The 27043-nt window shown below is 44.5% G+C and overlaps 1 protein-coding gene across 3 annotated transcripts; it reads left to right on the top strand.

Moving 5' to 3' along the window:
- The first annotated feature begins 949 nt into the window (after positions 1–949).
- Positions 950–26672, top strand: LOC136021454 (urotensin-2 receptor-like). Of its 3 annotated transcripts, none has more exons than XM_065693694.1 (2): positions 950–2092; positions 26059–26672. In XM_065693694.1, the coding sequence occupies exon 1, from the start codon at positions 950–952 to the stop codon at positions 2039–2041; it is 1092 nt and encodes a 363-aa protein (XP_065549766.1). In that variant the 3' UTR covers positions 2042–2092; positions 26059–26672. The 3 variants fall into 3 exon arrangements, with proteins under 3 accessions (XP_065549766.1, XP_065549767.1, XP_065549765.1); XM_065693695.1 differs by lacking the exon at positions 26059–26672 and adding an exon at positions 8532–8597; XM_065693693.1 differs by lacking the exon at positions 26059–26672 and adding an exon at positions 2604–2649.
- The last annotated feature ends 371 nt before the right edge of the window (positions 26673–27043 follow it).

Here is a 27043-nt window from a genome sequence, read left to right on the forward strand (position 1 = left end):
ATAAACACATCGCAGTCGTTTTAGCACTCTGGTTTAAGCAGAAATGTTTGAAGGCGTAAAAGCCAGTTAATTCCTATTGGAAATCAATAGGAGCTGGGGAAATACAGCACTCTGTCCTTTGACTAGGGGCTGCCTTAATCTCTGCTTTCTCTGAAATAAGATTGAAATAGAAGGTGCTCATTGATCTTGCAACTGCCCCCAAATTTCCCACCGAACCGGAAAAGCTGTCCCTGTAAAAACCTCATTCACCACAACTCTGAACTTCCCCCTCTCCAGGCGAATCAGCTGTCACTAAAGCTCAAATGTAAGTCTTGCTAGAACATCGCCACGCTTTTCAGGGTAAAATTCAAGAGAAAAGCTATTTCCACGAAAAAAAAAAAAAAAAGAAAAGAAAAGGAAAGGGAAAGCGCGTCTCTTTGAGCCCCGGTTGTGCATCCACCTCCGGCTCGCTGTATCCCCGGTTGTGTTTGACACAACGCGCGCTGTCTTGCCCGAGAAACCCAGGGGCACACTGGCTCTGCCTGCTGGCCACAGCGATTTCTGACTGATGACTTGAAGCAGAACCGCGGGTCCTGTCGCCAGCGCCGTAAACCCGGGAGGGAGCAGCCGAATTAGAGCAGAGCGGCCGGGGAAACTTCCGAGGAAGCTCCCGCAGCCTGCATCTGCCGGGCAGCGGCAAGAACGGGGCGCTCCCGGTGCGCCCGCAGCGCCGGCTCCCCACCGGGGCTGAGGGTGGATCGGCGGCGGCCCCCCCTCGCTCCGCACCCTCCGCGCTGTGCCCGGGCCGGCACCTGCCCGCTGCGCCCGGCGCTGCCGGAGCCCCGGGGGGCGGCCCTTCCCCGGGGGGCAGCCCGGTACCGCCCTACCTCCCGCGGGGGGCGGAGCGGCCGCCGCCGGGGCTGGGAGCTCCGGGGCTGGTGCGAGGCTGACGGGGCCGCCGCCGCCGCCCATGGAGCCCAACGGGACGGCGGCGGCGGGGGGCAACTCCTCGGCGGGCGGCGGCGGCGGCCCCGGGAGCGGCCCCCTGCTTATCCCCTCGGCCTTCGGGACGGTGCTGTCGGTGATGTACGTGGCCGGCGTGGCGGGCAACGTGTACACGCTGGTGGTGATGTGCCACTCGGCACGCTGTGCCGCCCCCATGTACAGTTCCATCGTCAGCCTGGCCCTGGCCGACCTGCTCTACCTCTCCACTATCCCCTTCATCGTCTGCACCTACCTGGCTCAGGACTGGTACTTCGGGGACCTGGGGTGCCGCATCCTCCTCAGCCTGGACCTGCTCACCATGCACGCCAGCATCTTCACCCTCACGCTGATGTGCACCGAGCGCTACCTGGCCGTCACCCGGCCCCTGGACACACTGAAGAGGTCGCGGGGCTATCGGAAGGTCACAGCAGGGGCTGTCTGGTCGGTCTCACTGCTCCTGACTCTGCCCATGATGCTGATGGTCACCCTGACCGAGGGGGGAAAGGCAGAGGGCAAGGTGAAGAGGATGTGTGCGCCTACCTGGAGCGTGGACGCCTACAGGACCTACCTGACGGTGCTCTTCAGCACTAGCATCATGGCCCCAGGAATCATCATTGGATTCCTCTACACGCGCCTGGCCAGGACCTACCTAGAGTCCCAGAAGAACCCTCCCCACAAAGAGAAGAGCAAGAGATCCCCCAGACAGAAGGTCCTCATCATGATTTTCAGCATTGTGCTGGTCTTCTGGGCCTGTTTCCTGCCATTTTGGATCTGGCAGCTGGTGCGACTCTACAGCAGCTCCCTCCAGCTCACCACCCAAACCCAAAAGTGCATTAATTACCTGGTGACCTGCCTGACCTACAGCAACAGCTGCATCAACCCCTTCCTCTACACTCTGCTCACCAAAAACTATCGGGAGTACCTGCGCAACAGGCACCGCAACTTCTACAGGTTCACATCCTCCTTCCGCAAAAGGGGCTCCAACCTGCAGTGCTCCTGGGGACGGTCCATGTCCTCCAGCAACCAGTATGACTACAGCTCGGAGGCCCTGGGCATGGCAACGCTGAAGGACAAGTGAGGAAGAGAAGGTGCTTCAGAGACACCAGGACCAGCAGAGCGTCTGGCCAAGGTAGGGCGTTGGGACCCCTTAGTCCTGGAGGGTCCTAAAACCTCATTTCTGGCAGTCACTTCAGTTAGGTGCAAGAAGTTGTGTGAACCCAAGTACTATGAGATGCCTCCAAATTTCCATCTGGCTTAGGGCTATAAGGGGGGTCCTGTCGGGAGCCAGCAACCACCCAGGACTTTGGTTTTGGGTGCAGAAGATGAGGTGGATACTTTGTTAGGTTCTATCACAAACTCTTTCCATGCTTCACTGAGTTTTGCCCAGCTCCAGCTCTGCACACCCTTCCTCTTGCATGGTTTCTCAGTGCTGTCTTTGTGCTACAGCTGGGTCAGATCTGCAAAGCTCTGAAATTGTCCTGGTATTGCTTAATTTAGCTGCAAGCCTTGGGTTTGCCCTATCTATTGCCATTATCTGGTTTTTGAGTGTGTAAAGAGACCTTTAAGGTCCTTTTCCTATTACTTTATACTGCACTACAGTTTCATCAAGCTTAAAGTCTCTATTTTAAAACTCATTGCAGCACTACTTCAACTCCAAGCAGTCAAACCCCACAAGGTAAGCTCTCAGAAACCACAGGATTACATTAAAAGAAAACAAAAAAGCCTTGTACTTTTTTTAAGGTTTCTACCTAAGGTGATTTGAATTTGCCACTGATTTTCTTTAAGTTGGTCCCTTTCTTAACAGTTCAGCAGGGCTTGAAAAACTGAAAATTTGCCCTGAAAAGAAAGAAAAATGTCTCGGAATCCTATCACTCAAAGACCTGAGGCTCAAAGAAAATTGGCTGAATCCTGTATCATGGGACTCATCATAAAAGGGATAAATTTATTCATGACATTTGATCAGAAACATTTTGCCTCAATGTATTCTGCTCATTTTCTCCTCATGGAAAATCCTCACCAGATACTGGAGATGCCTGTAAGCATCTGAACAATTGTAAACCCTCAGCTCATAAAATAAAGGCTGATTAAAAACTGGACCATCATCAGGTTTCCCCTTGCATGGGCTCTTCCACCAGCCTGGGTGGTGTATTTACCTGGGGAGAGGCTGCTGTTCCCAGCTGTTCCCTGCAGAGCTCATGCACGTTAAGGATGAAGTGTTCAGTATTCCCCTTTCATGTTCAGGGACAGGCTCTGGGGGTAGGTGAAGCACAATATGAGTTGTATAAACTGTTGTTGGCAGCTACTGATACCCAGGGACTACTGGCAATTGCTTAAGGAACAGTCATTTCCACTTTCTTATGGCTTACTCCAACCCCTGTGTGCTTTAGAGGAGTCCCATTCCAGCTCGGCAGTATTAATGTGTTTCCGTGTCCTTGGGTGATCCTCTTGTGTCACACACCAAACTTCAGGATATGTTTGTGCTAAAGCAGAGACACAAAGTGCCAACAGCACAGCCTGGGACTGGGAGCAGAGAGAACAGCCCAGCAACTTGCTGGATTTTATGCACTCAACTAACAGCGGAAAAATAAAGCCTTCAGGGCACATGTTGGATGAAGACCAGGGACACACGTTCCTATGCCAAGAGTCAGGCATTCTTCTTCTAGATGCAGTTGTTGGGGTGGTTTTTGGGGAGAGGGGAATAAGTAACTCACCTTGCTTGTATTACTTGTGATCGTGGTACTGTCTTTGAAAACACTGGTGACCACTTTGTCATGTTCCAGCATTGTGTGGACTACCAAGCTGGGAAGAATAAATAGGCTTAATGGAGCCCATTTCCTTATGTGAAAGAGGGGGAATAACACAGTTCATGTTGGGAATTGGCAGGGAACTCAGGCTTCAACAGTTTTTAGGAACAACTTTTCAGGAACTAATTCATTTTTTAATCATGAATTCTGAAGTCATTGTTACTTTTCCTTTGCTTCCCATTCCTGAGGCTGGAAGTCACTCCCATATAAGAATAACAAAGATAAGACTTAACTCAAAAGGTGGCGTGGGAAGGTTGGAGCACGTGCGTCATCTGTGAGGTGTGCTGTGCCATCCTGCTCTTGGGAAGCGTGATGGTGAGGCCGGACAGACATCCTGGCTGCAGCCCTTCCAGGTCGCGCATGCCATTTGCCCACCTCTGAGAGAGAAAATTGTATTTCCTTATGGCTATAGAAAGAAAAACCCACCCTGATGTGCATCCTGCCCTGATACAGTGCTGATTTGTCTTGAGTTCCATTGCTCAGGCTAAGGCTCCTGAGAGGTCCTTGGAAGCCCACATAGCCACCACAGTGTTATAAGGCTGCTGTAGTATGGATGATTACCATATATGAAATAGTTGCAAAGCATATCATGTATCTGTTAACAGGTATGGAAGGGGAAGCAAATGATGGAAGAGCTGTATATGTATCAAAAAGAGTATTAGGGAATACGCTTTCTGCTTTAATAAAAAACATAGTTATTAGTAAGAAGAGGAAGCAGAAAACAAGTCGTGCTTAGGAAAAAAGGCACGAAAATGCAGAGCAGGTGCAACTTAGGTGTAACCTAAGTTGGGTATAAGCAAACAGAAGGATTTGATTTCGGATATGCTTCCCAAGACATCAGCCCCCAGAAGTGATTCTGCTACCCTGCTCAGCGTCACAAACTGTGTAGGGGATGTGCTTTCCATGCCACATCATCAGAGTATTAAACATCAGAGGGTTGATGGAGAAGCATCCAGATGAAAGGCAAAATGTTAGGTATTTGTCACTCATAAGGTTTTTCAGCCAGTATGTGCTGCATCCTAGTCCTGTCTCAGCACTGATCCTCTCTCTTACCCTACAGGGTTACTATGGTGAGAGAACCAGTACATTTGACAATGCCCCCAAAGAGGTTGGGCAGAGGAGAGCCTGTTTAACTGGCCAGCAAGCAGAAGATGCTGCTGTGTGTAATGAATGATGGCTCTTCAGCAGCCTGTGGAGAATGACACGGTGCAGACCTTCGCAAACACAACTCCTCAGGAGCCTCTCGTACACCCGGGGATCAGAGATCAATTTAAAATAGGAATTACATAAACAACATCCCTCTTATTGTCCCATCAGACCAGTTAAACTGCCAAAAGTCAGTAGGTTTGACCCACTCCATAAATACCCTGCAGGAGCAGATGTTTTAACTGAGCTCCTGTTGGCTGTAATTGGGCAAGTCTTGACTCTTCTGAGTGTGTTCATGTTTTGGAGATGAGGACAAAGACTTTGTGTCTTCCTCCAGCAACAAACCCAAATTAATTAAAATCAAACAAACTAGGTAGCTGTGGAAGGGGACTGCTGCAGCCTTTCTAGAGCACAGAGTTCTGTCCAGTCACCTGTAACGGGTAGCACTGCCTGCTGCTCACCCAGAGTATTTTGGGGAGGGTGTTGGTTTTGTAGGATTCAGTATTTATAAGTACATCTCCTTGTGTGCAGGCCTTGCAAAACTGCTGTAAAGCAGCTCAGGCTCTTTCCTGTGTGAGGGAGAGTTTTTACCTGTCCCCAGCACTAAAAAGGATAAGTAAACTCCCAAAATAATGATATTAAAACCACATCTCATCTCCTCAACCACAGAGGCCACAGAAGTGTATGAAAATTGAGATAGACGCACAACCAGATGGAACTTTGCATACTCCACATGTCTTGTCACTTATGGTAAATCCAAAGCATCCCAGGCCAGGAGGCTGAAGTAACAACAGGAAGATCTGTCAGGCTGTAACTGAGCAATATGTGTGGATTTCGTTGTAAATAATGTTACTATGGCTATTACCTGGTCTAAGTGGAAGGTGTCCCTGCCTGTGGCAGGAGGGTGGAAGTAGCTGAGCTTTAAGGTCCCTTCCAACCCAAACTGCCTTATGATTCTATTTTTCTACATGCCAAGAATTCAAGCTGTACGTACCCTAGGATCATTTATCATACCCAAATCACTGTAATCCTGTGGTTCTTAATGCTTTTTAAAAACTTACTATAAATGATATTTTGCTGCAGGATTCAGTTCTTCAGCAGAATGGAAGCGGTAATTTTAGGCAAGGCAACAGCATTGTTCTTGTTGGGCCAGAGCTTGTAACTTCAAAACTCCATACATGCTTTACAAGAAAGAAATTAGTTTAATCACTAAATAATCTTTTCCAGCACCCCTGAGGGTTGAGGGGTTTATGATTAAGAAAAGAGAAAAAGGCAACTCAGACTGTGAAAGAAACGCGGTTTCATCCTGAGTGCTCTTTCCTTCCTTTAATCTAAGGTAGTATCTGCTGCAGCAGTGGCAATTTTTCTGCTTTCACTTGAAAAGAGAACACCAGTCCTTTGTGGGACAAGCGTGAATGGTTGTTTTCACCAGACACAGGAGAATCCATTTGAACCTGACTGAATTTTTGCAGACTTCAGCTTAAGCCACACCATTTTTGAATCAGCTTTCGCCCTACTTTTTTAAACCAAATTTGCAACAAATGCTCGAAAGCCCCACATTACAATATAATCACGAGTGCAAGCAAATCCTTAATATTCTAACTCCTATTCCAGCAGTCTTTTTTGGTGCGTGATTGAATACCAGGGAAACCAGTGAAAAAGGGGTGATTTTAGGAGCGTTTTGTACCTTGTGCACTACAAAACTCATGTCTTGCTGCCCAATTGCATTAACCAAGGAGAACAGGCAGGATGACTGAATTCATAATCTGTTCCGTTAGCATGATGAGAGGAGAAAGAAAGTGCGTAAACCTGTTACCCCAGTCATGGGAGCAGATAACGCAGCACCTGAGAAATCCCCGAGACAGCCCCAAAAGGTCAAATGTCTTTGCTAGGAATTTTGGCTGGTGCAGGGATGCTCGGCTCCTACCGTTGTATTCCTGAGTCCCTCTGGTGGCAGCAGCAATCGTCCATCCTGAGGTCTGGGGAAGGAAACCGGCTTCCTATTTTAGGTTTTGTAACATAGCAGTTCCACACCATCAGGGCACGACCTAACTATAGAATAGCACTTAATATCTTTAAAGTATAACATTACTACAACATCTGAAAGGCAAAAGCCTGTTTTGAAGAGAAAGCTCACTCCCAAGTGCTAACTTCCCTCTCCCACGTTTTCTTTCCGTGCTGAATCCAGACTAACTTTATTCCTGTCATTTTGCACAGCATCCACACTGCCAGCACCCACAGAAACACCCAGAGCTGGTGACTAAATACAGCTTAGCCTAGCTGGAGGGGTTTTTGCCTTATAATATTGGTTGTTGCTGTTAGTTTCAAGTTTTTCTAGGGAATAGGAGAGACACGGAGTTAATTGCTGTGGCTTATAAGAAATATATTGCTTTATCTTCAAAATCATAGCTGCAGCTTCACAGGATATAAGTAGTCTTTAAAGTTATTGTTATTATCATTATATAAGCTTTTTTGCCCTTGTTTGGGAATGTATCTAAAACACACTGGGCAGAAAGGATGTGCCAGTTGGTAGCAAAGTATTGGGGGGGGGGGTGGTGGTGGATAGCCCAGGCTGGGTTTTGTGAGAGCTGATGGAGGAGCTTGCTGCTGGCTCGCTCAGCCAGCCCTTTAGGATGCCACAAGGTTCTGTCAGACACCCAACACTGAAAGAAGTGATTGAGGTATATTAAAGAAAGGGACATGCATTTAAAGGGGTTTTCTAAATGTAAATATTTCTGCTCAATAATCCAGCTTCCTGCCCACACTGAGTTTCTAGTGTGGGGTTTATAACCTCTGGGGGAGACTAACGTCATCTCAGCAGGTTCTGAAGAGTCAGAACTGAGCTTTGTGATCTGTGGTCCCAGCTAGAGCTGTCTTGTCCCCCCCTGAACAGGCTGCCCAATGGGATATACCAAAGCAAAAAAAACCCTGCTGTAACATTTTCCCCTTTTTCCCCATCCAAGACAATTAAAAGAGGAAAGGGGGAAAATAATCCCAAAGAATCCTCCTGGCATTTGGGCTCTATTTTTCTGGTTCTCTCAATTTCTAATTTAAATGAAACGGTTTTGTGGTTTTTTCTGTAACCACTAGGAATGCTTCTGCAGTGAGAAACAAGGTGAAGAGTTAGGAAGCATTTGTTGACATTACTAGAGAAGGCTGAGCCTGCAGAAGGTCCCACCCCAACCCCTCCATCAAGATACCTGGAGGGAAAGTAATAAATAGGCTTGTGTGAAATCAAACATCCAGCAATAACAGCCTATAACAGTGCTTGGCAGAAGATAGATACAATTCTAAACCCAGAGTGGTGTTAATGCTGGAGAAGTAAAATCTGCTCAGTTTGTTTCAGCTTCGTTAGGCCAGTGTCTCTCTGCATTGTCGTTAGCCTTTCCTTGTGCATTCCCCTTAGGATCTTGAATTTGGCTCCTGAATTCTTAGCTGAAGCCAAACATGATTTCATCCAAACAAAGCAAGGGAGATTCCTAAGGCTAAATGTGGTGTGTCTATAAACACAGCCTTTTGGAGACAGTTACCACTTCATATATGCACCCCTGCAAACCGCACCAGGGACATCCATCAAATTCACACCAATTCTATGCCTTTCATTTTTTTAAATATCAGCTTGACATTTGAGAAGCACAGCGTTGGCTCTTGCAAGAAGCCTCCCAGGAAAAGGCACTACATAGCAATGACTTCTCGGGCTACACTGAATTTAAGATCCAGAAGAATGAAGAAGGTAAATGAACTGTAATGTAGTAATGCTAAAAGGGGAGAGACAGTGACACTCGTGAAGACACATGTAGAGGGAGGACACCTAAACCTCCAGGGACATGCAGGCCCCACCAGACAAGCTGTGCATAGCAGTGGGCAGTATCAGCTCTGGTGCTGAGTCCTGCAGCATCCTCCCTTCAGGGAGCACAGGCTGGCAGCTCCAAACTATCCCTGTAACCCTAGAGTTAAATGGAGTTTCTGCTTTTTCTTTGTAACAGATCTGTTATTTTCTTTCAGTTAATGCTGTAGGAGGGGAAATGGGAATGGCATTACTCTAAAATCAGCTGGAGCCCTAGTTACCTCTAATCCCCACACTCTGAAAGCACCTTTCTGACCCTGAACAATGTTCAGATTAAGGAGCAGTAGTAGTGGTACATGGGAGTCCACAGCACTTGCCTGTATCATGCCTCACAGTAGCAGCAGTTACCTGTGTATATATTTACCTCTTTCTTCACATCATCTGCTGGTGGGGATTTAGAGGCCATTCATCCCCAGAGCACTAGTGCTGTTGATAAGTAACCCAGGCAGGCTAAGAGCAAGAGGGCTAATAAAATCCAGAAATTTCTAAGGGAGTTGGTGCTGGAGATGCCTATTGAGATAGCACTCACTGTCAGAGCTGAAGAGAGAGATTAACTTAAACCAGGAGAGGCCAGAAGTCCTGGCTTCTCGTAGAAAATCACCACTAACTTACACTGTGACCTAGGAGAACTCGTTTATTCCTGTGTCACTGTTCACTAAGTGCCTAGAAAACAGCAGCACCATTTCCATCACATGCACAAGAGTTTTAAAATGTCACTGATGTGTGTGAAACGGTCTGAGATCCTTGGATGAGAAGTGATAAAGGTGCAGAAGGCACCTTTAAAAGGTGACAGGCCTACCTGTAGAGATAACTTAGGGTTCAAGTTAGCTATTAACAGTCAAAGAGAGGAAATGTGGCTGTACAAGAACTTCTGCGTTTTTGATTAATGGCAGTTGGCTGGTTTCTAATTAATGGCAAAGATAATCACTTACCCACAGCAGTGGCAGCTGTGCTCAGCTGGCTTCACTGGGAACATAGCTGAAATGAACCTCCTGATAAAAGCATCATTTTAATGCATCCACACCCTCTCTAAAGCCCCTCCTCAAGCGAGAAAATTATATCAGGAGATACAGTAGGAAAGCTTCTTCTTTACCTCCTGGGGGACCCTTCTTCCCCAGATTATGGGCTGGGGGCACTACCAGCAGGATTGTGGTGCAGAGGAGGCTGAACAGAAAGAATTATCCCAACGCTCATCACTGATTGCTGAACACAGCAGAGCTTCCCTGACATTTTGTTGTTGGCATCTTTTTAGAATGATTAAATCTGTCGAGGAACCTCCGCCTGAGGCACAGCACGAGTAATTCTCAACAACAGAAGCAGAGGAAATAGCAACCCCCTAGGTTTGCCTGGCTGTTTTCATTTGTTTGTTTTAATACAAAGGCAAGTTTATTATGGCAAACACGTCTCAAACTTCAAAGCATCTCCTCGACCTTTGCAGCAGCTTCTTCTAAGCAGGATGAGAAAGTGAAATCCCACAGTGTGTAGTGCCCAGTTGTTGGGGAAAAAATCCTTGCAGGTCTGGTTTAAATGGGGGCGACCATAGTGGAGGGACTGGGGACATTGCTGGAGCATCATTTGATCTTTTACCTCCTTCCATATAAAGTAAATGTTTTCTGTAAGAGGCACTGTGTGTTCTGGTTATTCAGTATCCATCTCTGTTACTCAGAAGAATAAACAACCCTCAAACCTGTAAGAAGTCTTGGGTTTAGTCCAATAAAAGACTAGAAAAATCTTTAAACCTGTAACTTCACAGCTTTGACAAAACGTGTCCTCCCAGGTCTATGCCTCTTGTTCATAGTCCCAGCAGGGCCCATGGGAGAGGGGCCTCGGGTGTGGGGAGAAGGGCTTTGAGAAGTGCCCTGCCTCAAAATGCAAAAGCGAAATAGTTAATGTGTCGGACTGAATTATTCATTAACCTTAATGAGAGCACAGAGAAATTGCTTTAGGCTGAGAGGAGGCTCAGTATGGCAATACTACATCACCATCATGCTGCCTCTGGTAATAAGGCTTTACACCTGGCATGAAAATAGGACGGGGATGAGATAGGCACCCAAGTGGGCTCCAGAGCAGACAGTGCCAGGAACTCAGCAGTGTGTTGAAATCTCACCTCCTGGCATGATCCTGATGCAGAAGCAGCGGTTGATGTGAGAACCACGTGCCCCATTCAAGGTGCAGCCAACTCCCAGCTTCATTTCCTTGCAGTCCTCCTCCCTTCTTGCCCTATTCATTGTGCTCACAAGCAAACCCAGTGTGGGAGGCTGTGAACTCCACTACAAGCACTAACCTCTCATGATGCAGGGTGAGGAATTACAGAGGCAGCATGGAGCAGTCAGGAGCAGAGTGTCTCTGCCCTTCTGATGGACACAGAAAGAAACAGAGCAGCTCTTTGGCAAGAGCACATTAGCTTAGATCTCAAAGCAGCATCTTAACAGGCATTTTTATCTTCTGACACATTCTTCAGTAAACGTTTATCTTGGAGCTGTGTGCCATTGAGGCTCAGTCTGTGGAAGGTCTATGTGTAATTACAGACTTCATTCCAGAACCTGCCTTAACAATGTGCATTCCCATTGCTTGCCATAATCTCCTGCCCACGCTGAGGAGATGTTCAACAGAAAGATCATGGATCAAACATGACCATTTATTTGTTCAGTAGAAACGTGGTCGGTTTTAGCATGTTTTTATCTTTGGCGTTCTTACCTTAATCTCATGATTTCTTGTTCTGTCTTTGCATGTTCTGTCCTTTCAGTTACATTTCCTTCTCAGCAACAAGTTGCAGCCTCCCCGGGGACTCTGCTTCCACCCTCAATTTGCTCCATAGCTAAAACTACCACCTGTCAGACTCTTAATACTCCACTGAGAGTTGCAAGGCATTGGGGAAATTTCCTACCTCTTTAATTTCAAATCTCTCATTTCAGGCTGCCTGCAAGGAAGGCAGAAGTCCCTATTGATTTCCAGAACCTGATCAGCAATCAGGCGTGCTTCTGCAAGTGTGATTGCTATAAGCAAATCCTTCAACTACATTACAGAAGTTATGTTTGCATAGCTAGGAGAATAATTTGACAAGCATTACTGTTGCGCCAGCCTCAACCTCCTCTGTCCCCTCATTTAGGTTGGTACATCTGGTTTTGCAGTCTTGTGGGTTTAAAGGATTAAGCCATTTTTCCAGTCAAGCCAAAAATAATTATTTCTTGTCCCATCAGCTTCATTATCCACCCCAGGCAAATAAACCAATACAAGTACAGGCCCTGAAAAGCAGCACTTGTGAAATGACATCTTCAAACCTGTTGCTAAAATCATGGGTGAAAAACTTCGATGCATTTGAGCTTATTCTTGTTTAAAATACCATTCAGACCGGTAAATGGCTGAATTCACAACCCAACAACTTTTACCCCGCTGCAGCTAGAAATACCTTGAAGACTTGTGTTCTCAAGAGCATTTGGGCTCTACCTTCAGTTTTCTCCTTTCTGGTCAGTGAGTAAGGCAGCAGCTTCCATCTTCAGAGATACACATTAGCCCCCAGGGGCTTTGTAAAGCCTTGTGAAGCAGAATAACCGTCAGGAACCTTTATATCTTTTGCCAGAGCACTCATGAAAACAGTACTTCCATCCACACTAACAATTTTTATGATGGATCTTCAGAAGGGAAGGGACTACACACTTAATGGCTCAGCACGGGGGAACAGTTTTCCTTACGCTGCCTCTGAAGCTGTGGGGTTTTTTCCTGTTCAGTTTTCAATTACTTGACTCACACTTCATGGACTTCATTTCCCAGCACATGAACAGCTGGTGGTTTCTGAGGCTGCAGTTGGCAAGGGCAGAGCCTACAATGGATGGTAATTACTTGCTGAGCTCATTGTAATTGTTCAGTTACGGAACCATTTGGGAAGGCAGGGGAGTATTTGGTTAATTAAGAGCTCCTTTAATCACTGCTATATTTAGCCTTCCAAAACAGTGCTCTCCTTTCCTGGATTTGAAAGGCTCTGCTTACCCACGCTGCCTGGGAAGCAGGAATTGCTTTCTCTTTAGTCTTGGACTTCAGACATCAAGGTGGCACTTGCTCTTCATGTTGCGCTGTCATGGGTTTGGTCCTTATTCCCTAATAGCTCTGACCCTCCCACAATTGGCTTCATAGGCATTAAGATCCCTCTGAAGGTGCCATCAGTCTCCAGCAATATGTTTAATTAAAACCAACTTCCCTGTAAGTGCTCAGGCACTTTGGGGACCAAATTCTCAGCTGATTCAAAAAATGCCATTACAGACAGAAGAGCAAAGTATGAGCATTTAATAGAGCCCAGGAAGCGTGAACAGGAGGAAAGCGTCTGAGCCCTGATCATTTCTCTGTTGCTGCTGATCTAACGGAGTTGCTGGGCACATGCTTCTTCTGTTTGAGGTTTGTGATAATTTAAGGCTTGGGAAGCAAGTTTATCACCCAGAGGATGCTTTCTGGAGCCTGGACTAACTCCCAGAGGCTCTGGGGAGTCTGCAAGGCGGTGGTCAGGACAAAAGAGCATTTACAGCTTATAGTCACATCTTCACTGGTGCATCAAGAACGTCCAGTATCTGCATGTGAATCCAGTCAGGCTTGTAACTGAAGGCATTTTATTTGAGGACTTCTGGGGAGAGTTTTGAGGAAGGACTTAAATGGGAGGTATCATTTGACTCAAGTACCACTTCATTTTAAACAATGAGCTAATAGATTTTAAATAATCATTTTCCTTTGGGCTTTTTAAAGTGATTCCATCCTTTGCCCTAGATCAGTTTAACACATCATACTCTTCATGCCCAGTATCAGTCAGGTGTAACTACTTCTGCAGATACACCTATGGGATTTGGCTGTGCAAGGGTTTCAAGGCTTTGCTTTTCCTTTTTTCCTTCCTTTCTGAACACCTGCAGTTGACTTCCATGCTGGAACGAGTGTTCACTAGCATGTGCCAGCTGACTGAATTATCCCCTTTGGACTTCAAAGTGAAAATGTTTAGAGGCTCCAAGAGGTAGCAGCTCCTGCAATCCTGCCTGAGGTACACACAAAGTAAAGAGGAGGAAGAATCTGTACAGAAGCTCATCCTCCACAATATGCTTCAGAGCAAAGCAAACATTTTTGTCTGTTAGGAAGACGTTAGAATTAAGAATTATTGGAATATTAGAATATTAGTATAAGAATAAGCCAGATCTCCTGTCTGGGGACACACCAGTCTTTTACAAAGGCACCCATGAACTTCTTGTATGCTGCTTTTCATGTAAATGCTGCAAAAAAGGCAAACAATTTTTAAACAGCTTTTTTAAGCAAACTCTGCAAAACAGAAGAGCTGCCAAAGCAGGTTGATTTTAAAACCTGACAACCTTGACAGGGTCCTTGCAGCAGCACGAAGCCACATCATTGCTGCAGTTACCTGTGCTTAGGAACTGTTGAATGCAGTGGAATCCAAACCTTGTAACTCTCACCTGGGCAGAATAAATGATCTGGAATGACAAGTAATTGACTGGTCTCCACTGGGTCCTTCCTTGGATATTTTGCCAAACTGCTCCAAATTAATGGAGCTCGTCCACTCTGAGCCTGGGGTGCTGAGGAGATGAGGAAGCTCATGGTGGGATCTTAGATTTTAAATGTTCCTCTTTATTTTTAACCACAAGGAGAAGGCAGAGCCCCGTCTTCAAGAGCTCCTCTGATTTCAACCAGAGAAGTGTTCTGGAATATTCCCTTCCTTCTCAGTTAGTATTTTTTTCTAAATTAGTAACTCTGAGACATCTACTTTAGCAAACCAAAGAGTCCATCTATGCAGTAGCTGCCCTAAACCAGGCAAGTGACTGTGCTTCATTTGCCCCCTTAGCTTCATCAGCACTACATATATGATGTCCTGGAAGGTTAATGTCTGTGTTTGGGGCTGCTTTCACGTCTAGGGCAGTGATGAAGCTGCAGCAAACTGATCTCAACCCTCAATAGGAAGTTAAATGTCTCTAAAAAACTATTTCAGTCTCTTCTTGTGAAGGTATCCCATACTCTGCTGTTGTCACTGGGCCATCAGGTAGCTTTACCTTTCCCCACTACATGTACCTGTGAGGTATCAATCCCCATCAGGTGTCATTTGGGATGTCGGACCTTGCTGTTCAGCACTCACAATCACCCAGATTTAGCATTTGCTACTTCTCAGCACCTCCTCAGCAGCAGGAGGTCTTGCCCTCCCCATCACCTGTAATGTCTTGCCGAGCCCAACAAAAAAGCCCAAGTATTATTTCCCATTCCCCCATAGAGTCATTCCTGCTGCCACCACCTCCTTAGAGTCTCCAGATGTGTCCTCCTCATCCCAGCTGCTGACTGCACTTTGGACTTGACAGCCCGATCACACCATCCAGCCCCTACCATATCCTTAACCTCCTCCTGGGGTGGTCTCTACCACCCACCATGAGCAGAGCCAAGGGCCACAAGGGTTCTCTTGGCTTCCTACACAGGAGTGTGTGCAGTCAGAATTCTTGTAAGCATCAGTTTTACTGCCTCCTCCCAGCATGAACTGGACAAATTGATGGGAGCCCTGGCCCAGGGATAAACACCATCCCCACTGTTTAGAGAAACTGTCTCCTGGACAAATCATGCAGCTGAGCTGACACCCTGCTCCTGGGGAGCTCCTTCGGGGTATGGGAGACGCCTGCAGGCAGGCAGAAACCTTCCCCCGTGATCAGACATGAACAGGAGCAGTCCCTAAGGAGGATTAAGACAAGAAAAAGTCTGCAGTTAACTCAGATCCCATAATAACAATCTAAAACTTATTTTGCAGAAATACAAAGAATAGCAATTTTCATCTAAGTCACTCGTAAAAATGCCGAGAGCTGATTTAAGCCTGTGCCAATACAGAGCTTGGCTTTACACCACTGTTGCAAAATGCTCAGTTTTATGAAGTTTCCATATTTCAGATTAGTTTCAGCTTTTCAGCTGTTGAGAAATAGTAAATCCTCATGTGGTTAGGAAGCATTCTTGGCTATTATCTCTAGAAAGAACTACCTTCAGTATCGTCAGGCTAGTACTCTGGAAGCAGACTGAGATTAGATAAGCTCATTAAGTCAGGCATTATTTCCACACCTGTATTCTTCCCAACAAGATAGTATTTCTCAGTGTCAAGGCAGCTAATTTAAAGGCAGATTTACTTATCACACTGACACAAACCTGAACCACTGGCTTGCTTCATGAATAAAGTTGACTTAGATGTACACATGCTGTCCTCCCCTTCAAGGCCTGGAACACAACTGGAAAATACTTGTCTCATAAGTGATCCAGTCTGCTGAGGCTGGAGTACTCAGAATGCATTCATCAAGCATGCCATCACTAATAGAGAACTAAAATCTTATTCATCTAAAGCATTTTGCAATATCCTAGTCCTGCTCCCACCTTTGCCTCCTCCGTACCAGGAATGAGCCCTCACCAGTGCCTAGAAAATAGCTATGGATGTCTAGAGGAAGGAGTGACTGCAGCCTCAGGAGGCAGGTTAATATCCAAGCTGAGTCTCCTTCCCTGCTGCACACCCATCCCCTGCACATCCATCCACAACTGGAAGGAAAGAAAAGTGAGGTTCAATAGCCCTCTTCAGCTGATGAGCACGGGAGAGGCAGACAATGAGATTTAAGGTAATTGATCCACTTACTCCATTAATTAAAACCAAGGCTTTAAAGCTCAATTCAGCCAAATAGCCTAATAAGAGGATATTACTGTTCCCCATGACCCTTGCCATCTTTGTAACTTTAATATATGAGTTATAAGCATCCACACAATTACAGTCCTATTACACTCCCCACTCCAGGGGAGTCAGCTGAACAGCACAGCTACTCTCAAACCCCTTTGCCTGTGCCCTGTTCAGGATCCTGCAACCCACAAAGCTGGCCTGACCAGAGGACAGAATAATTAATTTAGACCCGAACATCTCAAAAGTATCTCCCTGTACAGTTCAGCTATGGAAAGGCTTTTGATTACTCTCCTTCTGTGCATGCCGTATGACTGAAGTATTTAATTTAAGGAGAATGATTAGAAGAGGATAAGTTTTAATGGCCTGCTCCTAAGCCTAGATAAAAATCTTAGCTACAGAGTGGAAACGTGTTGAACTTGTATTGAAAGTGATAATTTCGGCAGCACACTGGCATTCAGTGACTCACAAGCCAACTGGAGGTGCGAAAAGCATTTAGAAAACAAAGTCAAGAGGTATCAAGCCCCAGTTGTAGAGATGAAAATACCAAGGCTCAAAGGCAGTGGGCAGTCAGCTGTGAAGATGGAAGACTTCAAGGCTCTTGGCACTAATAAATGTGACATGAGTGAGTGCCTTCATCACCTCCTGAGCCATGTGCTTTCAGGTGGGCACGCTTCGAGATGAGAACAGCCTTCCTGAGAAATCCACATGCATTTATCTCCTGCCTGTGCTGAGGCAGAGGAATGAGATTCTCCCTGCCTGCATGTGGTCTGAATGGATGAAGATCTCAAAATATGTGTGTAATTAGAAAGGGAAAAAGTAGGGAGAGGGCTAGATGTACAGAGACTGTGCAAGCATGAAAAAGCAGAGTAGAACCTCAGTGGAGAGGGTATCAAGGAGCAGGTACACATCCCCTGCCCCTCAACTAAAGAATTACAAAATGAATAAAACTTGGCTCTTTTTATGGTTCAAGAAATTCTGAATTTTTCAAACCCTCTTATTTTCTTTTTCCAAGGGGAAAAAATCTGTATAGATCTGTATATTTACAGACTGAGTCTTAATTTCTTCTTGGATTGTCTCTTATTTACAGGACTAGAGTCCACCTAGTGCCAGAAAAGGTACAATAGACAGATGTTGTACACAGAGGACACAATCACCTAGAAAAGGCCCAGTTGATACACAGGATAGATGCAGAAGAAAGATTAATTTACCATTTTGAAAAAGGACAGATGCAGCATGGCTTGTTCCAGCATACTCAACATTCACCATTAATTCAAACAGAATATGGACAGTAAATGGCACCAAGGAAGAGGTCCCTCTGAAAGTTCTCTGAAGGGTTTTAACAGCAAGAGCGTTGCTGCCTAAAAACTCACAGGTACCAGTTGTATGCCTGACCTTCTAATGCAACAATAAAGCAGACTGAGGAGGGGGGAAAACATCAGCTCAATGTCGATACAGATGTTTCAGCGTGGGAGAAGGCTCCTTTAGCTGTCTAACACCATCTTAAATTTAGCTTACCCCTCTGCTTGACTGACTTCTCTTGTATTTCTTTTTTCATAGTAGTAAATGACAGTTCATTTTGATCATGTTCCTCGCTGTGGAAAGGAATTCCTAACTAATTCCTATCTCCCTTTAAAATAAAGGGACAAATGAGAATAACACATTTTTTTGCCCACAGAACTGCCATAGTGAAGTAGAAATAATGCAAGTGCTGAGAAGTGTAAGGACTAAATGGGCTTAGAGTTTGTCTGGTTTTACAGCAGCTTTTAAGTTTTGCATCCCCTGGCAAAATGTGGCCTTTTTCTATGGGGTTATTCAGTGAATCATATTTAAAGCCCTAATATGCAGAGAGCACTTCCAGAACATACGTAAATCAGTAACGTAAATCAGTAACATAAATCAGAAATTATATTTGCCTGCTAGAGGGAATGGAAGAAACCACCATCCAGAGCCAACACAGGCAAAATGACTCCATTAGGAACTGCCGTTGTTTATTCCCCCCAGATTTTATGGTCTGGCTGACGAGTCTGACACTGAGGAGGTCACCTCTGAGGGGTTAATCCGCCCAGAGACCTTACCCAGGCACTGAGAAACAGTCTCAAAAGGGAATATCAAGGTATTTTTCTGTGGAGTCAGCAGCAAAGTGTGCAGGCACCTGCATATACAGCTTAATGTAATGGTATAACCTGAGGAACAAGGAAGAGACAAATTCTCAAGGTGTCTGTCCAGAGAAATCATGCCTCAGTACCCTAGTTGACTTTCTGTGGTGGTGTAGTTAACAAAAGAATGGGAAGGATATCAATTTCTAAAATGAACTTTCTGAACACTGGAGGCCTATTCCAAGAAATTTCCAGAAGCAAGTAACAGGAATGCTCCATAAATCTCAGCTTTTCTCTACAAATAAACTATTTCCTTCAAGAAGAGGCAATATGGTTTCAGGTACAGACTCCTTCAGTACATCTACACTGAGTCATCAGCTTGAAGTCTCCAATGAAGGTCTCAGTGAAGTTCATTATTAACAATATATCTGACCTGGCAGCTCATAGATTCAATCCATCCAGATTGCTTGGACAGCCTCAAGATTATCCAGCTGTAAATATAAGTATTTTGAGGGTTTTGCTTTGTTTGGACGCATCTAGAGGTTACAAAACAAAAAGAGATGGTACTTCCAGGCTGCTTTATTGATTGCACAATAAGACATAACCAAGCAAAGCATTTCTTGTTGTGATGTAGCCTGATCTGCATGTGAAGCATCCCGTTGAAGTCAATGAGGGTTCACAAAGGAGCAGTTCTACCATCACTACAAAACAGTCGCTGACAAAGAACAAAAGGAAAAGAAGAAATTAAGTTTCTCTAGGACCTGTTTCAAAATTCAGTACTCACTGTGCACAAGTCATGAAAGACAAGAATGCTCAACAGCAGGCAACACTGATCCCTACATTGTCATTAGTTCAGCTATATGAGAAAACAGGAAAGATGGAAAGAAGTCTCTCTGAAACAAAAGACTGTTGTTTCAAATGTGGGCAATGCCTGTAAAGGATCAAAATAAAGAGTATTTGGAAAAAAATGAATGCTGAAGAAAAATCTCAAAAGTTAATCAACATTTGATAGTCCCAGCCCAGTTAGAAATTCTTAAAGATGAATACACTTGATGGGCTAAAAGGAAAAGCTCGCTCCTTTTTCCGTTCCAGCCAGCCTATGAATAAATAATGGACTGAGCTTATATACCCTATTCAGTATAGGCTACAGGTAAAGATTGTACGTGCTGGGACAGAATTGAGTGATTAAATAAGTGGTTTGAAGGGAGATGAAGGACAATGAAAGATAGATGTGCAGTTTGGAGACAGGACAGTTATTTTGTTTGCACAGTCCATCCCCAGAAGCTTTAGTGCAAGCCTCCAGCACTCACATAGAAGATTAAAAAATGCCTATACAGATACTTTAGGCGTAAATTGATGATCATTAAAAGAGCTGAGCAGCAGGTTTCAGCAAACAACATGTAAAATTAGCTTTCAGCTTCCTGAGGTTTACAAACACAGGGATAAGGCAGAGTATGCTCTAGCTCTGCATGGTATTTTACAGGCAGCATCATGCACTCACCAGAGAATTACCCAGCACTTTACAACAGCTGTCCTAGCCTGATTTCCCAAGAAGACTGCCTTTCTGAATGAGGTTAAACCACTCCATGCATGCCAGAGCCATCTGTAGTTCGGAAAAGAAATAACTCTTCAGCTACTCTTGGAATGTTTGGTTGGATTTCCACACAGGAGGCTCAATGAGGAGACAGGAGTTGGGACTGATTTCTTTTTCGCTTGGGGGAGGGAAAGGGAGGAGGGTGGCTGGTTGTGTTTCCCTTCCCCTCCAAGGAGCCCTGACCTCCAGCAGCACTTCCTGGGCTTATTCCTAGAATTTAGACAAGAGAAAAATATTGCACAAGGCTACACATGAGTGTATTAGAGATCCACTTCACATGTAAACACTGCGTAAGGATATCTAGATGTAGAAGGAATGTGAGGAATTCTGTATTAAAAACAGTCATCATTATTTACTAGGGAAAGGAAAGCTGTAAGGAAGTTCAAATGTGCTAAGAATTCCAACAGCAGAAACTAAACCAGATTTCCTTGACAGCATAGTCATTATCAATGACATTTCCACTATACTTTTATTGTACCGTGCACACCATTATGTGCTACAGCCTTGAAGAGTACCCTATCGAGTACTGAAAGCTGCTTTATACTACAAACCTCATCTGATCACATACCTGTTCATTTCACAGAGGTTCCCAATATTCCTCCAAAGCTTTGAATGGAAAGAGAGTTCCAGAAGTCCCACAATTTCTCAGAAGTCTTCAGGAAGCTTCACTCACTCTCTTAGTATGGATTCAAACTCTGGCTTGCTCCCACACTTTCTATTTCACCCTTCGACTTCTCTCGAGCAGGCTTTGCCTTTCAGCAGGAATAGTTTTCTTTCAAAATACAAATCAACATTCCCATATCCTTGTAACAAGTATGCTTCCAGGCACGAGGCTGTAAATTTAACCTCAGGACCTTGCCCCAGTTCACACTGAACACGTACTACTGACTTGACTTTCTCTTTACACAGGTTCTCACACAACTGGGAAACATCGAGGCAAATCCTGCTGTCGCTGTGTGTTCAGTTAAGAGCACCTGTCTGCAGCAGCTTGGCATCAGATTTATGCTGGTTTAACAGAACAAATCCTGACCTCAGCATAATCAGGGTTCTAAGAAGCAGAGCACGGCATTTCCCAGTAGCCACAGGCAGGCTGAACCTGGCAGAGAGCCACAGAAATTAAAGTATTTCAAATGCAAAATCACCTGTCAAGAACTTAGAAAAGATACCCTTAATCAGAAGTTATTCAGGGTATTTCAGTGGACTACAGTAAATTAAACCAAGTTTGATCATTGAATTCTGCAAATTCCACTCTGCCCCAGGATCATCAGCCTTTCTGCACTTACTGTTTTCCTACTGGAGGCTTTCATTGCACCATGCTTCCTCATTTGCTATTTAATTTCTTCATGGAGCTAGATATTGCTTTTAGGAGTCCAGATATTGAAGCTTCAAGTGCAAAAGAATCCCAGTTGGTACTAAAACATACAGCACCTTGAGTTTTGATGCCTCTTTCAAAAGAAGAATTCTCTTCACAGGTACAGCACACAAGTTCTCCCACAAATTATATCTGACAGGTTTAGTCATCATAATTGAACACAGCACTGAAGCTTAAACACTCCAAAAGACAAATACTAACTTGATTTCTGAATGTCAGTCAATTCAGAGCATGAGATGCACTGTGTCTGAGAGATACTGCAACACACGAGGTCTTCAAAAGATGACAACCCAGGAGGTTAGCGGAGATTTCCCCCATGGTTTAACATGATTGCTGTGGAGCAGTAGTTCATGGAAGGCAGCTCTGAAAGTGCCATTTTCATTTAGTGCAACCCAAAGCCCACATGACAGACAGCAGTAACTAACACATGGCAAAGCAATTTCTGTGACAGTGTTGCAGAGTAGGATCCACAGTGAAGTAAGTCTTGGAACATCAGACCTGGAGAATCCCAACCTAAATGCACATAGGTCCGTTAATCTGAATATTCCACTGCTTTCAGGTATTTATCTAAATCTCAAGGGAACACTAGGAATTGAGTTTTAACTTAGTAAAGCAGGTGCTGGTGCTCTTGGTCTGCCTTTACATAAGACCTACAACTTGGATGTTATGCAAATTTCTTGGAGTTAACAGGCTTTGAGACAAGTACTTAGATACGGAACCCAACATACTTTATTATTTCCATCATCCAGCTATTTTAACAATTATTCCTTGTCAGCACAGACAAGGAAGCCTTTTTCAGGTTTGCGAACAAGGAAATGAAATTACAGCAGTCTAATCTTGCTGGTGTACCAAACGAGAACACTCCCAAGAGAACAAGTCCAAGTGTCCTGTCATCATTCCTCCTCATACTGATCTTCAATGTAATCCCCCCAAATTTACTATTTTCATGAAAAGGTAGATTACAAAAGAGAAAACTGTATGCATAAAAAAAATTAACCAAAGCACAGATTTTCAAGTTGTTTCGCAGAAATGATAGAGACTATTAATGAAACCAATCAATATCTCTGCTTCAGAACTCCACTGAGACAAAGTTAGGTTTTCCTACCATCTACTTATCAATGTGCTGCGCTGCAAAATCTTTGTAATAAGAAAGCAAGGTAGTTCACAAGATTACATACTTGTTTGTTACTTTATCTGTACTCCAATGCAATCATCTGCTCTTCTCCGAAGTCCTTGTAATTTATTATTCAAGGAAAACCACAGGCTACTCGTCCTAGTTAACAGAAAAAAAGTCTTTGTACTAAACTGAAAAAGAGAAGTCCAAAAAGAGCTACTGAGAGACCTTCTGAAGCAAATAAGGCATTGCTTTGGACAAGATTTCACAACACAAGATTTGTAGTTGTGTCAACAACTAAAACCTGAATTTCCTTCAACTTGGTCTTCAGATTACATGTAGGCCCAGTGAATAGATGCATTCAAAATATTTTACAGTCAAGCTCCAGCCTGAGCCTCTATCAATTTAAGGGGTAGGTGGACACCAGCTTCCCTGAGGCCCCACCATGCCACAGCCCACTGGTTCACATGGCTTTGTTATCCAGCCTCCCAAGCAGCAAGGCAGGGTCTACAGGATTGAGTCCAATGAGGTCAGAACGGGCTTATGCCAAATCACACCAGAACTAGTTTTTTCTGAGCTCTGCCCCATCCAGGCCCTGCTGCCCTACCCGGCAATTCTGTAATGATGAATGCTCACACAAATCCAGAGGACTGTCTGATTACCTCTGCCCAACTCTCCTTTTGAACAGTTATTTCGTGTACAGGGTTATATGGTCCTTAAAGAGCTTTTAATAATCCTAACACCAAGCTTCCAAGCAGGAGACTGATCATTTTCATTAAGACCCAAAAAAATTGCAGTGCATTGGGAATGCTGCATCCTGATCAAAAGGATCTATTGCAGTGACACTCTCTAGCACAAAGCATTTGTAATCCAAAAGGAACAAGCTTTCTGGCCAACCAGAGAACTGTGCTGCAGACTTAGTATTACTTAGTCCCTGTTTGCAGCAGAATAATATTTGTAGTAATTGAATAAAACAGTTCAAGTAAGTCCCAGTAGCCAGAGCACAGGTGTATCCCCCATTAATGCCCATGCTAAGGAGAACACATTCATCAGCAGAAGGTACATTCAAAAGAATAACACCCCTCTTGCTCTATTAACTTGGCTCAAACTTCCTACAGTCACCTTAGTAACTGAAGAGACTAAATAATTAAATAGCAGCATGGGAGTCAAGACATGGTCCAAAAGATTGTTTTCTACCCTTTAAAATTGAGGATTTAAAAATAAATTAAAGAGCCCACTCCGGAACTCTTCTTTGTAGCCTTTGCCTTTGGGACACGAAGACAAACCATCTTCAGAATGCACCAAATCTAAGACGATCTTTAAGGCACAGCTTGCCATAGCTATGAAAATGGACATGTGAAAACAAAGTGTATTACAATATATTAGTGCAGCTGGGAAAACCTAATTGAATGTGAGGTTACAAGAGATGTAATGTCCCTTTTTCCTCTCCTCTTGCAGGGCTTCTCTCATTCCATTTGACCTCATGTTCCATCCCCAGAGGGATTACGTCAAGACTGGATCCCCAATGCCATGGTCTGGGTTGCAAGTGAAGGAGATGGTGATGGCATAGCGAGTGCCCCAGTGAACCTTCTCCACCCGATGAAGGTTCTCAGATCCAGAGGTGAAAAAGGAAACCCGGCCTGTAAAGACAAAGTATTTAATCAGTGACATGGAGTTTGCCACTCAGCAACCAGCTCTCTACATAGTTCTGCTGTTGTCTCAGTCCAGCTGTTCCCTAGCTACCTGAGAGCCCGTAAATCATCACAAACTGCTATGAGCTTATGCTGCACCCTGACAGCTTTATGTACTGTTTAAAACACATTAATCCTTTGTGCCACAAAGCTGGAGACAGCATTCCACCATATCTCATAGTTTATAAAAGGCAGGAGGAAGCCAAGAATATCTGAAACCAGTTCTTGGTTGCCTCACATTGAAAAAAGGCTACTCTAGTGACTGCCAGCAAAGTGTGTTGATTTCCTCCCTCCTCCCCTTCTAGTCTGGGCTCTAAGTTTAGACCAAAGAAGGAAGAAGTACTATGAAGGTGCCAAAAAGTCTTCAGTGAAAAAATCCTCAGCAGGTTTACAAGCAGCTGTGGCAGCTTCTCAGCTCTGTACCATGTATTTGCTATAGCTTTTTGTGCACAGTCTGACCCCTCACTATTTGGCCAGGTTTGAAAGTTAGGTATCGGTCATACACAGATTACTGTTCCTTAGAAAGAGCCACTCCATCAACACATTGACTTGGAAATTGTTCTGTAGACACAAGACCTTACTCCTGTGCTTTCATCCTGTCTGAGCTTTGACCATAATCCTGCCTTGGGGTTTTCCAGGCCTTAAGTGGCACCAAGATGAAATGCAGTTACTTTGATAATGATAGAAGGCATGTATTAGCATCCCACTGATAAAACAGCAGAATGGAGCCCTCTGCACTTCCACATCATTAAAGTGTTCTGCAAATATAAAAGTTTTATATTTAGCAAGTAACTCAGAACTGATGCAACTCTGTAGGACTGCTCAAGTTCTCCTGAGAAAGCCAGTAATACTCATACACATACCTTTTTCATCCCCATAGTGTGTGATTTCCCTGCTCAGGCCTTTCATTCCACTGTTCAAATGAGATTACAGGTTGCTATAAAGCTTATCATAGGGAACATGACAGACTCTGCCTGAGACCTGTTCACAGTCAGGCAAAATGAAACACATGCCTACTTAAAATTTGCACAACAAGAAGATCAACTATTCCAACCATTACACAAACTCTCCTGCAGAAATGGATACCATGCACATAACTTGTTTTCTCTTCTAGAAGTGATCCAAAGATCCAGAAGTTGCTTTGCTTGCATCCTCCTAAGCAGCACATATGGGAGATCTGAACAAAACAAGACCAGCCTTATGGAGCTCGGTTTACCCACTGATCTCTAAAGTCTGTCTGAGCAGCCTCTGTGTCCCTTGCACATTCTGTTCCAGTTCACTTTTAATCTTTCATAGTTCAAAGAGTCGTTCATAACTGCCAAGCAGAAGTCATATCATACTCTGCCTGCAGCTGCACATCAATAATGAGTAAAGCTATATATATAAATAATAAATTCATTCATATACACAGCTCATTTACACCTTGGTGTCCTGCTTTATTGGATGAAAGACTAAATGCAGACAACGTATTCCTATCCTGTGAGTGTTCAATGAACAGTGCTACCCTCAAGGATTTTATGCAAGTCCCTGTGTCATGTTTCGCATCAATCAGGTATTATTATTAGTCCCTCACCTGCTCACCAAAAGCTTTGCCTTAAACTGATTTTCAAGTTTTATTTGACCTGTTACTAGCAGTAGTAAATCAGAGCTAGGCAAGTTTCAGTGTATGGTTTAAGCCAGTTAACTGGAGGTTTTCGGCTATACAAAATGTCTTGATTTCCTTCTTTAATAAATATGTCTTCATATATATGGTGTCTCACAGCTCCTTGTGCATCTGGTCCCATGTGTCAGCTGGGGTCCCCGAGTCACTGAAGAAGCCTACAATCAGTTTCCAAAGGTAAATTCTTCTCAAGTGAGGAAAAAGTCTTTTAAACCTACTTCCTTTGCAAAACTCTCAAGCAAAACCATACCCTTTCCATGGTACACTATTCTTAATAGTGTGTTAAAACATCAGTAAATATATGGTAATATCATTACGCAGAGACTTCTGGGGAAAAACATAAGATAAAATAAAGCTGGCCTCTTACCAGATTGGATGGCTCCCAGGCTTTCAAGCACACCAAGACTGGACCCCTTTGTAATTTTGCTTCAATACACAGTACACGGAAACCACTTCAAAGATTAAATCACAACGAGAAAGCAAGGAGGCCACAACCAAGCAAGTTCCTTCAGAAAGTGTGGCCCTACTCCTACATTATAACCTGCCCTTGCTCTAGCTATTTCTTGATCCATTTTGAATTAAGACTTTTAACTCCTGAAGTTCCAAGCTATGAACCATATTAGCAAGATGGTACGATCCTGCAGAGAAGGACCTGGGGGTGCTGGTCGATGAGAAAATGAACATGAGCCGGCTCCAGTGTGCGCTCGCAGCCCAGAAACCAACCGTATCCTGGGCAGCATCAAAAGGAGCGTGACCAGCAGGTCAAAGGAGGTGATCCTGCCCCTCTGCTCTGCTCTTGTGAGACCTTACCTGGAGCATTGTGTGCAGTTCTGGTGTCCTCAACATAAAAAGGACATGGAACTGCTGGAACAAGTCCAGAGGAGGCCACGAGGATGATCAGGGGACTGGAGCACCTCCTGTATGGAGACAGGCTGAGGAATGTTGGGCTGTTCAGCCTGGAGAAGAGAAGGCTGCGTGGAGACCTCATAGCAGCCTTCCAGTATCTGAAGGGGGCCTATAGGGATGCTGGGGAGGGACTCTTTATTAGGAACTGTAGTGACAGGACAAGGGGTAATGGGTTCAAACT

This window comes from Lathamus discolor, chromosome 13, assembly GCF_037157495.1.
Source record: "Lathamus discolor isolate bLatDis1 chromosome 13, bLatDis1.hap1, whole genome shotgun sequence".
Classification (NCBI taxonomy): domain Eukaryota; kingdom Metazoa; phylum Chordata; class Aves; order Psittaciformes; family Psittacidae; genus Lathamus; species Lathamus discolor.